Below are 16,351 nucleotides of genomic sequence, written 5' to 3'. Positions count from 1 at the left end.
CAAGCTATTGAAGAATACTTGCATAAATTTAACAAACCTTTCAAAATAATTGCAATATCAGAGACCTAAAGCCAGAAAAGGGCTTACACTTCCAGCTTGAGAACTATGATTTTCAAGTCTTAAACACAAAGTTGTGGAGACAACGTCTGGCTGTATTGATGATGTCATGGAATCTATATCTTTTTGGTAATATTTCTATGTGGCAATTTTAAACCCAAGAGTGCAAAAAAAAAAATGGAAAAAATTCCTGAAAGCATTTGATATACCAAGCAATGTAATTCAAATTCTCTTTTGTAGCTACTCTGGTTAAGTAACTTACTTTCTTTTTTTACGCAGTCATGAGAACACAATGCTTGTGGTTCTAATTAGCTCAGCTTCTTTTTTCTTCAGTTGCCCTTGGACTTTTTGATCCATTGCTTCAGTTGCTCTGTGTTAGATCTTTGCATGTCACCTTGTTTGTTCTCAGTGCAAATTTGGGTCCGTTTTGTCACGCTTGAATATTATTCTTTAGTCGTTTCATTTTATTTTTCAGTTTATTAAATGCGTTTGTCTAGTGTCCATCAGACTTGCTTACTGGTCTCCTGCACGTCCATGAACTAATCTGTTTCATCTCAATGATGGGTGAAACCAAAGTGTGAGAGATCCCACAAATCATCAGAAAGTAATAAGTAAATAAATAAATAAAAACACTTGTGACCGAAAACATAAGACAATGGAAAGGGGATGACATGTAAGGAAATTTTGTACTGTGAACATTTTTTAAATAAAATTAGATTCAAGCTTTTCTCTATTTGGGGTTGCTAAGGGGTTACTTTAACAAGTCTTGTAGCAACCCCTAGCTATCCCCTGGCACCGTCTCTGTTTCCAGACCCCTTTTTGTTTTAAAACAGTTTTCACTTTTAATGTAACCGCTTAATTTTCTCAGACTGCATAATTCCAAAGAACCCATGTTTGTTTAAGAGTCATTCTTTTGGAACTCCTCCAGTTTAGTCCATGATCAAAACAACTAGAGTCCCATTTTTCTGATAAAGGGTGTCTTCTAATCTGTCAAATATTTAGGGGTTAGCAACAAGTGCACAGCTATAAAAATATGTTTAAATGCTTGCTAATTCTAAACTCATTTACCAAGTTTAGCTGTGTACATTTGTGCCATAATCAGACCATAAATATGGGCAAAGTTATGCTATAGAAGGATTTGTACTGACACACTTTCAGCAGTTTGCTGCAGTTCAGCCTCAGTGCAATCTCATGATTTGCATTATAGCTAAAATATTCTATAAACAAGAGAGACATTTCATGCAATTTAGCTGATTGTACATGGCCAATTACACTGACCAAAATTGTAAACGCAACACTTTTGTTATTGCTCCCATTTTTTATGGTATGAACTCAAAGATGTGAAACATTTTCCACATACACAAAATAACCAGTTCTCTCAAATATTGTTCACAAATCTGTGATAGTGAGCACTTCTCCTTTGCCAAGACAATCCATCCCACCTCGCAGGTGTGCCATATCAAGATGCTGATTAGACAGCATGATTATTGCACAGGTGTGCCTTAGACTGGCCACAAGAAAAGGCCACTCTGAAATCTTCAGTTTTGTTTTATTGAGGGGGTCAGGGGACTCAGACAACCAGTCAGTATCTGGTGTGACCATCATTTGCCTCATGAAGTGCGACACATCTCCTTCGCATAGAGTTGATCAGGTTGTCTATTGTGGCCTGTGGAATGTTGGTCCACTCTTCTTCAATGGCTGTGCGAAGTTGCTGGATATTGGCAGGAACTGTAACATGCTGTCGTATACGCCGATCCAGAGCATCCCAAACATGCTCAATGGGTGACATGTCCGGTGAGTATGCTGGCCATGCAAGAACTAGGATGTTTTCAGCTTCCAAGAATTGTGTACAGGTCCTTGCAACATGGGGCCGTGCATTATCATGCTGCAACATGAGGTGATGTTGTTGGATGTAAGGCACAACAATGGGCCCCAGGATCTCGTCACGGTATCTCTGTGCATTCAAAATGCCATCAATGAAATGCACCTGTGTTCTTCGCCCATAACATACGCCTGCCCATACCATAACCCCACCACCACCATGGGCTACTCGATCCACAACATTGACATCAGAAAAAACCGCTCACCCACACGACGCCACACACGCTGTCTGCCATCTGCCCTGAACAGTGTATACCGGGATTCATCCGTGAAGAGAACACCTCTCCAACGTGCCAGACGCCATCGCATGTGAGCATTTGCCCACTCAAGTCGGTTACGACGACGAACTGGAGTGAGGTCGAGACCTCGATGAGGACGACGAGCATGCAGATGAGCTTTCCTGAGAAGGTTTCTGACAGTTTGTGCAGAAATTCTGTGGTTATGCAAACCGATTGTTTCAGCAGCTGTCCGAGTGGCTGGTCTCAGACGATCTTGGAGGTGGACATGCTGGATGTGGAGGTCTTGGGCAGGTATGGTTACACGTGGTTTGCAGTTGTGAGGCGGGTTGGATGTGCTGCCAAATTCTCGGAAACGCCTTTGGAGACAGCTTATGGTGGAGAAATTGACATTCAATTCCCTAGCAACAGCTCTGGTGGACATTCCTGCTCTCAGCATGCCAATTTCACGCTCCCTCAAAACTTGCAACATCTGTGGCATTGTGCTGTGTGATACAACTGAAGATTTCAGAGTGGCCATTTCTTGTGGCCAGTCTAAGGCACACCTGTGCAATAATCATGCTGTCTAATCAGCATCTTGATATGGCACACCTGCGAGGTGGGATGGATTGTCTTGGCAAAGGAGAAGTGCTCATTATCACAGATTTAGACAGATTTGTGAACAAAATTTCAGAGAACTGGTTATTTTGTGTATGTGGAAAATGTTTCACATCTTTGAGTTCATACCATAAAAAAATGGGAGCAATAACAAAAGTGTTGCGTTTATAGTTTTGGTCAGTACATCGGTGACTTCAGGGGCCTGTTTCAGAAAGGAGGTTAAGTGTAAACTCTGAGTGCGTTAACCCTGAAATCAGGGAAACCCTGGGTTTTCCGTTTCAGAATGGGAGGTTTGTTAAACCAGAGAAAGCAGAGTAAGTCAAACCCGTTTCTGAAAGAGAGGTAACTTATACTCGGAGTCAGTGTCCATGGTTACTTACGCTGTGAACCTAACCTTGTCGGGAGCAGGTTTTATTCTCTAAACTCAAGGTTTCTGCCGGTCCCCTCCCCTTTTTAAAGACGAAGCGGTATTTGTCGCTTTAACCTTCATTGCCCACATTTCCGTCACACAGAGACGGTCTAAGTGACAAGAATGGCTTGTCCTATTTTGGAGGACCCAATAGACGAGGAGGCTGCATTAATTCGTAGAGAATTACATTTACGTCGTGCGAGGATTTTGAGACCTAGACTCGATTTTTTGTCATTTCCCCATACGTTTTTGTTTGAGCGTTACCGTTTTTCGTTGCAGTCAATTACATATATACAATGAAAACAACATTAGATATCTATTGCTATGTAGATGTTTCATACGTCAAATATTGTCAACAAAGCCTACATCCATGACATGCTCAAATTTGACCTGATTGAATTATGTTTTTATACTTCAGTTTTAGCTGCTGCCATGTTCTTTTAATTCCTGCAGGATTGAATCTACATGAAAATGAAATCAGGGACATTGAATTAGATTAATGTAACAATTACTTTTTGGAAACACAATTTGCTAGCACTGCTTACTTTCTTAATCCCATACAAACCTATACCACTTGATCAACACAAGGGTAGACAAGAGTTCACTTTTAAAAACACAATTGCATGTATTAATATTAAACTGACCAACGTTTGCAAGAGGGGAAAGTTAACAAAAAAGTCCTCTAAACATTACCGACGTTAAAATGCATTTTTCCCCCAGATTAGTTCTGTACACTATGCAGCATTTCATGCAATTACACCGGGAATAACACTTCAAAAGTACACCTAAATATTGCCATTTTTTATTTCACACCTTACGCTATTTAAAAAGTTATTACAGCCAATATTTTATAACAATGATTTAAATGCAAACTTACGCATTAACTTGAGCAGCTATGTTTTCCCACGCTAACTGTCTCTGTTTTGCAGATGCAGCGGTGTTGCTTGTCTCCCGAAATATGTGCTCATATTCACTGTAACTCTGCAGCAGCACGTCAAGTTCAGCTGGCGAAAAATATGCAGACCTCTTTTTTTCCACGGTTGCCATGGTGACTCGTAATATCTGCGCTCCATTGATAATGGCTTCTTATAGTCGCGGTGCGCACGCTTAACTCCGAATCAGTCCACTCAGAATTGATTGACCTAACTCCGATCAGCTTCTCTGAAACAGAAAACTCAGAGTTGTTAATCTTTCGATTGACCAACTCAGAGTTCAAGTTTAACCTCAGAGTTGGTTGAACCTCCTTTCTGAAACAGGCCCCAGGGCAGTCAACTACTCAAAGATAAAAAGTTATAGTTGTCACTGCTCGTCTTTCAGAAAAGCCTTTAGGTGCAAATTTGGGAGCATTTTTTGAATGAGCAAACATGCTGGCATGAATTTGCCACTTAGAAAAACAAAATATGTGTTGGGTAAACAGATTATTCTTTATAAGTTGTTGAAAAGGAATTAGTTTTCACAACCAAGAAAACACTTTCATTGATCAAATTATCAGCTAATGTTAGATAAACAAAACACCTTTAAGAGAAATTAACAAGATCAGAAGTTAATCATGACAAAAACTAAAAACAAACTGAGTAAAATTAAATTGCAGCAAAATTAAAAGAAGACAAACATTACAGGAGATTACAAGACAGAGGATCAGAAAAGACTAACTGAACACCATGAGTTTAAATACTCAGGGGGGCTAATGAGCTGAAACAGAAACAGATGTGATAATTACAAACGAAACTCTGGTGTTTCACAGAATGGAAAAACTAGAAACAGAATGGCACGAATCTAAAAATGTACTTTCAAAAAACTAAAATAAAAACAACAACTAAATGAGTCACAAGAATCATCACAGTTTGATCAAGTACAGAGAATGACTTTTATTATACAAGACAATATTGACGGTAACATTTGTGAATATAACCATCTATATATGGCCATGCAAGAAAAATTAGGGATGTGTATTGTATTTTCCATTCTGACATGATTCAATATGCAACTCAATACATGGTCTGCCAACCAAACAAACAAGATTAAAGAAACTTTGTGGTGATGCGATTCAGTCCAATTCTTTTCCTCTAATCTATAAGTAGTTTATATTTTACACAGGTATATATATATATATATATATATATGGAATTTTTTTTTTTTTTTTAAAAAGCCCCTTTGTGGAAAGCATCAAAAATCACGCACATTTGATGATGGAGAAGGCTATTTTGTATGCAGCCAGGTCCCTTCCCTCAGTTTGTATTTAAAACTATACAGCAAAATAAGGTGCAGCTAGTGTGACCTCCATGATGGTTGTCTCTATATCTAATGTATGTTGGAAAATAATCCTGATTGTCCTGGTCCAAAGTTTTACTACTCCTGGCGTGATGTTTGATGTTTCCCTGGTACCATTAGCATATTCTGCAACATTCTTAACTGATAGCTTTCAGGCATATTGCCATATTGCCATATTGACATAACTTTCTTCTACAACTCTTAATCATGTCTCCAATCCCAGCCTTTGGGAATAAACATGACCTTTAAACCAGAACTTTATTTCAGCATACTAAGGGCACAATAGCTGGGTTGAATCTTCTTGAATCTTGAATCTAGAATATAGCAGGCTACAAGCTAAATCTTTAGAACAAGAAACTTCCCCTTTTAAGTCACCTTAATTTTTATTTCCAGTCATCTTGTGTTTTGTTTGTGTCATATTATCTTTAGTATGTTTGTTTGTAAAATGCACGCCAGAGAATCAAAACAAGTGTTTGACGGCACCGCCCCTTTAGGACTAAAAGAACTGTAGATCCTAATGTGCTGAGGGTAATTGTGGACCCCTGACACCGAGGGAGACCCCGGGTCTGAACCTTCCCTCCCTTTAGCTGGCCCCTCTCCTTCTCTGCAGTGACCAAACAAAGCAAGGACCCAAACAATGGATCAATCTGAGAGCTGAATGGCTTTGCGGGTCAAGCACCCCCCCCCCTTTCTTTTTGAGAGAAACACAACCCACACTTGTTCTGCCGAGGAGAGGCTGACCCTCACAGCAAAGAAATAATGAATGCTGCCTGGGCATTAAGCTGATAAAACTAGAGGGACTGGAATCATTTTGGCAGACAAATCACCTCTAATGGCATGAAACTGGAGCCTGTCCTCTGTCCTGTCTCTCCCCTCTTCATTACAAGTCTACTGTACACTGTCCAGGCATCCACCGGCCATGTTAAGCTGCTCTGCAGAGTTCATAGCTCAGGACGTGACCTTAAAGAAGCAGATGTCTGCTCTTTTTCCAGCCATTGCTCATTTTTATTAGTTTCATTTTGCCTTTTGCTCTCAGGTTTCTTGAGATGGCGTTGCACACAAAGAAGCTTGCGTGTGCGCTCATCTGGAAATGTGTTGGGGAGGTATTTTGTTAGGCAAATCATGTGATCAACTGCCACTGCAGTTTCTGTTTAGAATCAAAAGCTCCACCTATGACACGTCTCGCAGCAGCAGGCTGCCAGCCAAACAGCATTTGCATGTTTCATAGTCAAATTGGTTAAAAATACGTTTGCAAATAATATCTAGAATTTTTTTCCGTCCCTTTTCCGGGAGTTCGTCTGACAGGTTTTAAATCCCATTGAGGACTCATAAATTACCCATTTAAATGTTTATTTAATTTAAGATCAATTTATTCTGTTTTGCTTAATCCTTCTTGCACAATTTCATATTTAAAAAAAAAAAAAAAAAAAAAGGTCAGAAAATCTGATGCTGTGCCATCAAGGAAATATTTTGCCCTGGCTTTTGTGCACATGGGATCCGATCAGGCCTGTTTGTCATCAGCATAAAGTATGATAAGATGAAACCTAATTATCTCCATGAGCCTAATGTTACAATGGAGCTCCTATTCCTTCGTTCTTACTTTCCCCCCTTTCAAACCGTGGCTAACGGCTGTGCTGGCTTTCAGGTGCACCGAGGTCCTTTCAGATTTATTTACTGCTGCTGCGACACTTCTATGTGGCTCAAGCAGTGGTTTTGCAGCTTCCCGTCGGCATGGTTAGCGGAGGTCTGGAGGCATGCAAGCTGTTGGTCTTTCACCTCCGCCTGCGGCCCCTCCCCCAGGTCAGTGGACATGCGTCAGATCAAGCTGGGCCTCACAGGGTCAAGGAACCATTGCCAATCAGGACACAAAGCATCAGAGATGCAAGAGTGTATGGAAACAATTCAGCAGGCCTCTCTCTGCCTGTTCATTTAACATTTTATACTCCATTCATTCATTTCTAAAAATGATTTTATTATTTAAAAAATATGAAAACTATGAATTTTAAATAAATAACAGATTGTGTTTACTTTTCTCAATATTTAAGCATTTCTTATAGTCCAGAACATGTTCAATTAAATTCCAATTGTTAATAATTATTTTTTTTTATTTTACATATTCTGTCAGTAAATCTTAAGCTTACACTTAAGGAGTAGATTTACTGAATAAAGTGAATTTTTTTTTTTGGGTTCCAATCCTGATTTGGGAACTTCTTATTGTTTACAGAAACAAGCAGCTCCTGTGTGCGCCTTCATTCATACTCAATGAGAGGACTGCCTCCTCTCCCCTCACCCTGAGAATTGACTGTGTAAAAGAATCATCATCAGCTTGATTCTATTATAATCTGATCCTGCAAGCAATGTTGCAGGTCTGAGAAACCCAAAGACTGGGCACCTCACATTTAACCCTTTTCTAGTCTCTCTGCGTGATGACATCCTAATTCCCTGACTATTTCCAAGAGTAAATGTTGTTCTTCTCCTTTTCCAACATGTAGATTCTAATGTCACACTTGTCTCTAACCTTCTCCTGCTCCCTTTTGTTTGGCTTTTGTTTGGCAACAGCTGTTATCATAGATTTCTTTTTTTTCTTCTTCTTCTCTTTTTTTCTGGTCAGCTGTGATTGCTCCGGGCAAAACAGGAGCAGATGGTGTTTTGCTATGCATGAATGGATTGTTAGAGGAGTTGGACTGAATAGGCTAAGTTTTGAATGGTGTCTACACAGCACCTGCCTCTTGTAGCAGCAGGGACATCCTAGTGGCATGATCTGTCTTGGCTTCGCTGGCATCATGAGGGATGAAAAGAAAGAAACTGAAGGAGGGGGGACCTTATTGGGGACGGTCCGTATTTATTGATTTTTCTGCAAAGTCGTGGCATAATGTGGTGTACAGTCAGTTTGAGTTAATTGGATGTGACACAGCGTGCACATGTAATCTATCACTCCAGTCTCCTGGTACACTTTATCAGTTTTTGTTGCCATAGAAACATGTTGGCTCCATAATAGCCCATATTAACAGGCTAAGTAAATTGCAATAAAAGGCAATTCTGGCTTTAGCATCCTCTGCTGAAAAATAAAGCCCATAAAACCCAGATGAAACAAATGGGAAAGCTCCAGCAGGAGCAAAGCAAGATGGGTTTTTGCATTTTTAACAAAACACTGTCCAAATAAAAAGAAAATGTGATTGTTTCCATGCAGAGCAGCGACATCTGTCAACCTCTGGGGCATGATGGTCTGTCACAATAAAGCTTTCTCAAATCACTTACAGCTTGCTGAGCATTTTTTTAGACTGGCTGTATAACCAAAGATAAATGCATTTTCTTTGCAAAATACTGACAATGTCTACGAAAAACTAAACTGACCATAATCAATTTAAACAAACCAACTCTTCTTGTCTGTTGACAGCTTTTCTTTTGCTTTAAGATAACCTTTATGATTGTGACAGCTGGATAATAGGGATGTGTTTATCTGATCTTGCTCACTGACACAAAATATAAGGCTCTGAAATTTATTTTCACATTTGAAATAATGATTTTGGTAAATAATATGAAAGGAAGCTATAAGAAAGTTATTATTCATATTTTATTTTGGATGGCAAAAGAGCATCTGTTTTTGTTTATGTGATGATGACTCCATGTAGTTAATCATTTACTGCAGCCAGAAGACAGGATTACTCATTAACAATATGCCTGTGCTGTGTGTGCTGCACATTAAAGGGAATGCATCAAAACTGAGATGGCTGAGGTCACAAAACGGATCCAACAAACTTACCTCAACAGAATTCTGTGAAAGAGGTATAAGCCTAATAGTTGAAACACTCTGTCTCCAAGGCAACACCTCTGTGTAGAAAATGCAGAGAAGGAAAATATGTGTTCACAGGAGTGCTGCCTTGGCTAAAAGAAATAAGAAAAAATGAGGAAGCATATTTCTGTCACATGGCATAGTCTGTTTAATTAATTAAAAAAAGAGGATCTTTTTTTTTATTTATTGACAAAGTACCACTAAACAAGGGACTGGACTTCTCTGAGGTTATCAGAGAGGTTGCACAGTGGTGTCATAATATTTATCCAGACCACACTGAATCTGCTGTTAACTGCTACAAGACATCAGTGTGGTGCTGCTTTAGTCCTGCAGGTCAAAAGTTCTCCAAACAAGCTTTAACACTGGTCATCCAACCCCCTTTGTTCAAACACTTTTTATCTCAGAGGTCAGTATCAGTCAAGCTTATGAGGTAAGAAGTTCTTTAAATATTGTTACTGGTGGTGCAAATTTCTGCAAATAAGGCTTTGTGAAGGAGTTGTTTAAAATGATTTCCCTGTACCCTTGATGGAATGGGCCTACTAAAAATAAAAAGCTTTTTTTCCTTCTTCTTTTTTTTGAAACACAGGTTGTCGGAGTGACTGGCTCTGCATCTGTGGCCGGAGTGTGAGAGTGGCTGCAGAGTGGGTCTGATGGTCAGATGGTCAGTGTCAGCAGGCCTTTTGTTACTCTCACATTGTATCTGTGCATCGAACGGGAAAACAACAGAAGGGCCAAAATAAATCATTCAAATACAGAATCCCTCAGCTTCCACATCTGACTCCTTAGTCATCCTTGGCACAGTGCCGAGCAACTGACCTCAGCGGGAAGGAGGGGCGCAATTAGGTCACCTCATAATAGCATTTTTAAAATGACACATTACTGTCACAACAGCCTCCGTGTATTTCATCAGTTGGTTAATGAAGACGACAGGAAGAAAGAGATGAATCCGAACACACTTATGTTTCAATGATCTTATCGCTTTGGGGTTTAAAGAAAAACAAATGGAGGGAATTTATTCATTCACCTTTTCAAACGTAACCTGCCTCCATTATCAAAAGAACAATGTATTATTCTTGGAAATGATGTGTTTGGATACAGAGTTTTGAAAATACATGTAACCTTTTTATTGCTCAGTCCCATAACTCCAACCCTGGCTGTGAGATATTTGTACACACACTGACCGCAGTACTGAAGGGTTATGGAATAACAAGGAGCTCCATGCATTATTAATGGGCTCTGCTGTGAATCTGTTCAGAATAATAACAGCGATTTCCCAGAGCCTCATTACTGTGTGTTTTTAAAGCATGTGCTTGGTATCCATGGACACCCGCTCCCGCAGCCCTCCCGCCCCCACCCCCTTCCCCTCCTCTTCTATTGAGATTCAGGTCATGCACGGCACTTGCTGTTTTTAATTTTCATTTCATCATAAGCACTTTAAGACTGTTGCCAGCGCCTATTTGCAGTTTTCCTGCAGACCTCTTCACACCGGCTTATGACAGGACAGATGCTGCAATTAATCACTGTAGAGGAATGAGTGTCATTTCCACGCCGAGACCAGAGAGCCAATCGCTGCAGCCCATTCAGGCCCGGGCTCCAACTTACAAATGCTTCACCAAAACTAAATAATTGAAAAGAAAACTAAAATTGAGCTCTCTACCAAGCTGCTATCGGTAATGCTCAGGAGCACATTCTGACTCCTAATTTGTAACTAACATCAACCTGTGTTTGAAATGTCTCCACTGCTGCTGGAGAGAGAAAAAAAGGCTTCTTTGGGCCAGTGGATTCACAGCCCATTGTGAAGATATGATAATTATTGTTTGCCTGCCTTCCCTCCCCCGCTCTCCATATTATTCAAGGGAGCTCAGCAAACCCCTGGGGATGTCTTGGAAATGAAGCGATTTTGAAGGGAGTAAGAAAGAGGCAGAATCCAATGCACTGGTGTGTGAGAAGGGGGCTGTTATTGAGACAAGTACCAGTTACATGCTGACCTTGTCTGGTATCAACACTGTTTTTACACACAGTTACAATGGACTTCCATTCAAATCACTGAGAAACAGCACACATTATAATAAAGCTAACACCAATGTTGATAGATCCCTGCAAATGTTTTTTTTTCTTGTACTCCATAGAAAACATACAAATTTCTATTTTTTCATTCTTTGTAAGGAACTGTGACCTTGTCATTATTTATTAATATTCTTTTCAGTAGCTAACAAGGGAATATGAAGAAATACCTCATAAGGATTATGGCTAATATAGCTTTTCAAAGAAACTGATTGCTCCAAATAAATATTTGTGATTGATAGTTTAATTTGAACAGAGACACAAAGAAATAATACTTCTTACAAAAACAATGGTTACTAAAAAATTATTGATGGAATGTCTCTGTGGTTTTGTCTGGATGGCTAGACAAAGCATTAAATAAAGTTTTTTTTTTGTTTGTTGGTTTTTTATCGTGAGTTGTAAACACCTTTTCAGAAACTGATATGCATTTATTCCATGGACACTTTTGATATGCAGTTGGTTTGTAAGCAAAATACAAAGAAAACAAATGGCTGCTTTCTGAACTCATAAAAAAGTATAAAAGAGCAGAAATGCACTATGTGATATAGCAATCCACAGGTCGTTTAACATTGTTTTAATTAAAGCCTCACATATTAAAACTTTACAACAGGTGATATGAAAAATGTACAACATTTTAGTTTTTTTTCCCCCAGGGACTTCTGTACAACTGGCAAAAATATGTCCGATGCCTTTTTAGTTGGCTTTGGCAGTGCAACAAACTGGCTCTGCAAATTTACTTTTAAATTTTTTTTTCTTACACAATGACAGTATCAAGGAGCAGAGTAAAAATACTTCAATCCCCAAACTATCTGCCCTGATCCAGAAATTTGTATGTACCATAAAATATCCCCTTTGTTACACAAAATAAAAGCATAATTTAACTGTTAAACATCTGACATAAAAACAAATTAAAGAAGGAGCTTCTCGAACGCTTGTGGGAGTGGTGTTGCCAGCTACACCCTTGTGGGTGAATCACTTTTGGGGTAGATTACTGATAAAGGAGATCTCGATGCTCCCCTCTCTACAAAACATGTACAGCAGATTACAGCTACAGTCTGATGTGATGACATGAATGATTTATGGCAGTTTCTGCCTCAGTTCAGTCCTTCTTCCACATAAATGCATCTCAAGACTTTTTATTTCCCATTGTCTTCATTTGTCAAAGAGTGAGGTGCTTCAAAAGTGTCTTTGAGCATCACTGTAAGGATTTGAGCAGTTCCAGAGAAACGGAAAGTCATCTTTATGCTGTCTGGTGTGTGCACGAAGACGAAGGTGTGCGAGTACTGGTTTCCAGTGAGGATCCTGTGAGTCATTTCTGTCCAGGCAAGAAGCGATAAAAATGCTTTTGTTGGTCCTTATGCTGCACTTGATGGACAACTCTGGCCTCATAAATAAAGCTTTGCTGTTAAATAAAACTGATAGACTTCCTTAAGCAAATGTTGTTACCAGTCAGTTTAAATGAACAACTGAAACACCTCACAAACAATCCCTGGGTGCTCACCATAATATTTTATCAACAAAACCCCAGCTAAAGTTTTTGCCTCCCTGTACATGTATGTGCATATCTGTCTACAACAAAGGACAAGTTCTTTGTATAACATTCTAAATCTTACACACTTCTTAAGTGCAACTTAGAAAAGCAACATGGAACGATGCTTTTATTCTATTCCTGTTCTTTGAGATAGGATTTTTATTTGGCTCAGTAAATGCTGACCTGGGACAAGACCTGGGCGTGGGCCTGAATTTGGGAGGGGTGTGGTTGCTGCTGTGGGGTTGGCTGGGGGCTGCCAAGCGATGCAGAACCTCCCACTGAATGGGGGGTACCAGGAGAGGGGTGAGATGGGGAACACTGAGGCTGGTGCTGCTGCTGCTGTTGCTGCTGCTGCTGGAGATGTTGGATCTGCTGCTGATGCATTTGATGCTGCATTTGAATGTGCTGCAGTTGCATCTGCTGCTGCTGCTGCTGTTGTTGTTGCTGCTGCTGCTGCTGGTGCTGCTGCTGCATGTGGTGCTGCTGCAGCTGTTGCTGGAGATGATGCTGGAAATGCTGGTGCTGCATCTGCTGCTGGATCTGCTGGTGATGCATCTGCTGCTGTTGCATCTGATGGTGCTGGAGGTGCTGCTGCATCTGCTGTTGCTGCTGAAGCTGCTGCATGGCATGTTGTTGCACCGGCTGCATGGGCGGACTCATCTGAGACACCCCTGTGGACTGGGCACTTGCCATTATGGACCCTCCAGCACCCATCTGGCCCATCAGCTGCGGCGGCATCCCAGGGGACATATTCTGGTGGGAAACTGTAACCGAAGTCACGATCTGGCTGCCCCCTAGTCGCATCTGCAGTGGTTTGGGGGCAATGGCTCGTGGAAGGGCTTGTTGCAGCGCCTGGGCAGCTGATGGCATGGAAGGGTGCTGATTGAGCGGTGAAGGCAGCACCAGGCCAGGAGACAGACTAGTGGAGGCCAAGGTTTGCTGGACTGTTCGAATAGTCTGGGCCTCAGCTGACTCTGCTGCAGCCTGATGACAGGGAAAAAGCCCACAAAACATGATTTAAAAGGAATATGCAAAACATGCACATAATTTCAATGAGTTTGGTCCTCTAACAATTTCATGTTTTCAGGATGAAAAAAGGAGGTCGGCAGTTTCTCACCTTAGATACCAGACTGGCACGGTATGCAGCCAGAGCTTTTAAATATTCTTTCTTGGCAGCTTCAGTTTTGCTTTTATAAACCTGTAAATAAATGAAAATGTTTGAATGCTCAGGGGATTGCATGCCCAAGGGATTGCATGAGCTGGGCACATTTGTTTTCTGCCTAAATCGTATTTTCTTTAGAATCAGTAAGTTTAACAACTACTTCTAACCACTTAAAAAGTACCTGTTTCTGTTCCTCTCCTAGGCCGTCCCACATTGAAGCTACAATCTTGGAGACTTCTCCAAAGGTGGCATTAGGATTTTGACCTTTGATAGCAGCCTGAGTGTCTCTAAAAAACAAAGCATACGCTGACACTGGCTTCTGAGGCTCATTGGGGTCCTTCTTCTTTTTCTTCTTAGGAGTCTTAGGCTTCTTTGTTGGATCTACTGGTGCTGGTCGCTTCTCTCCAACCACCTAAAATAAAAGGAAGGAATTGATGAAACTCAATCCTCTTAAAAGCCTTAAATGCAGAAGTATAAAAACTCTTAATTATGGCTGACCCTGTTGCCATCATCCTGCTCGTCTTCATTGATGGAGCTGGAAGGAGAGGGCGTGGCAGACTTGCTGGCAGGAGGTGAGGGCGAGGTGTGAGCAATGTTGGGACCTGCCATGTTCAGGCTCACTGAAGCGTTAAGCTGAGACTGATTGATGGCAGTCATTTGATTCCGTGACATCATAGCATTTGGGCTGTTCATGCCTATGATTGACTTCATCACCATGGATGGATTGGATGGGTATTGACGGAGATGTCCTTGTCCAAGATTCTACAAAAGAAAAAGAAAAAGAAGAATAAGAAAGAAGTCAAATAAATGTGTTCATCTTCCTGATGTTTAGCCTTTTCTACATGTCTGGGTTATTTTCTGATTAGTTGCACCAATATGCATCTAGACAATATATAACAACTTTGAAAATAATATGACTTTGTAAAACTGTCTGAACATCAATGCACCTTTCACATCAACAAAATTGTATAAAATACATTTTTTTAACTATCAAAAGATTAAGCACTGCAACTAAATCTCACATATGTGTTGTTTGTATCCAACCAAGTTCTAAGTGATTTATAAAAAATATAAATGTTTTTTCAACACTCAACATGGTCAGCTTCCTACAACAAAACACTTTACAGTGTAAAAAAACAAAGCTTAAATGTGCCTCCACCAAAAAGGTTCTTTAGGTAGGACTACAAAAATAAAGTGCTATTTATTTCCAAAACTGCCTAATTGTACTTAAAAAGGTAGCAAAAAGCTACTGGAATAAAAAGCCAAAGTAACAGTGAAATATTGCCAACACGGCAATCTTTTTTTTTTTTTTTTTATTTGTTTTTTTTTTTTTCAGTTAAACAGAGTTGTATAGGTGTCATTGAGTTGTGTTACATCACCGCAAGACTAATCTAAGCACCTTAGATTAGTTGTTAGCTGTTTTTCTTTGCATGAAAGGTGCTTTAGCAATAAAATTAATTTGAATTTGAATTTAATCTACCGAGAAATGCTTCTCAAGATATTTTGTTGTATTGGTGCGGTGCAGAGTTGCTGAAAGAGGCTTGGCTATTGCGGTCAGGGGTTGTTTTGGCAGGATTTGAAATAAATAGTAGCATAAAATGTTGCGATATTTCACACACAGATTACACACCCCTTATCTACACTTAGGCTTAAAAAAACTGTATTTTTGCTGAACAAAAAAAAATTCCTTTATGAGTTCTGTGAATCATTTTGTCAAAAAACTCAAGATATCATACCAAATATAAACAGTTTCCTTGCCCCCATGTCTACAAATGTGTTAACCACAATTAGAGGGCTTCAAGGTTTTAGGTTAAGTAAAAGACCCGTGGAGGTCATCTTAAGTACAGCAAACACCCTATACAAAGGTCTGCTACAATACTTCAAAGACTACAAAACCCTTATCTTTGAGTCGCACAACATGCCAGTGCACTCTGAAGAAGCCTCAGGCCAATATCCTTTATGTTAGGTTACAACTCTGTGAAAGAGGTGCTTTTCTCACATTTGCTTGTGAAAGACCAGGACTCCCATGCAATCAACTTCATAAATCAACCAGCTGAAGGGATGAGACGTAAGAGCTTTAGACAAATCTCATGTCTTTTACTGTCCATTGTTTAATGTAATTGCCTTTTCCCCTGTCCTTTCACTCTTTTTCCCCAACTAAAACATTAAGGTTCTTGCAGGAGCCAAAAAAAAAGGTTGCATGCATGTTTGGATTGATTGTGGGGAGGATGAAATTACAAGGTTTGCCAGCTCTCCAGAGGCAAGACTGATCAGAGAGCCAACAGAGCTGACATGAAATCTCGAAGAGGACGTGAACAGAACAGAAAAGGTTATTTGTTCTCCCTGGGTA

The 16,351-nt window shown here is 40.1% G+C and overlaps 1 protein-coding gene across 1 annotated transcript in view; it reads right to left on the bottom strand.

The window, feature by feature from the left end:
- Positions 1–11,867: 11,867 nt before the first annotated feature.
- tox3 (TOX high mobility group box family member 3) overlaps positions 11,868–16,351 on the bottom strand; it is a 40,701-nt gene continuing 36,217 nt past the window's right edge. Inside the window, exons 4-7 of the mRNA XM_023953644.2 lie at positions 14,500–14,763; positions 14,183–14,413; positions 13,957–14,037; positions 11,868–13,823 (exon numbers count right to left, since the gene is read on the bottom strand). Of these exons, the coding sequence (XP_023809412.1) occupies positions 13,008–13,823; positions 13,957–14,037; positions 14,183–14,413; positions 14,500–14,763 (1,392 nt within the window). The 3' untranslated portion in view covers positions 11,868–13,007. The remainder of the gene's footprint in view (positions 13,824–13,956; positions 14,038–14,182; positions 14,414–14,499; positions 14,764–16,351) is intronic.

Source organism: Oryzias latipes, chromosome 3, assembly GCF_053564925.1.
Source record: "Oryzias latipes strain Hd-rR chromosome 3, Olatipes_Hd-rR_3.1".
Lineage (NCBI taxonomy): Eukaryota > Metazoa > Chordata > Actinopteri > Beloniformes > Adrianichthyidae > Oryzias > Oryzias latipes.
Note: the sequence above shows the minus strand (reverse complement) of the source record. Positions and strands in the feature narration are given on the sequence as shown.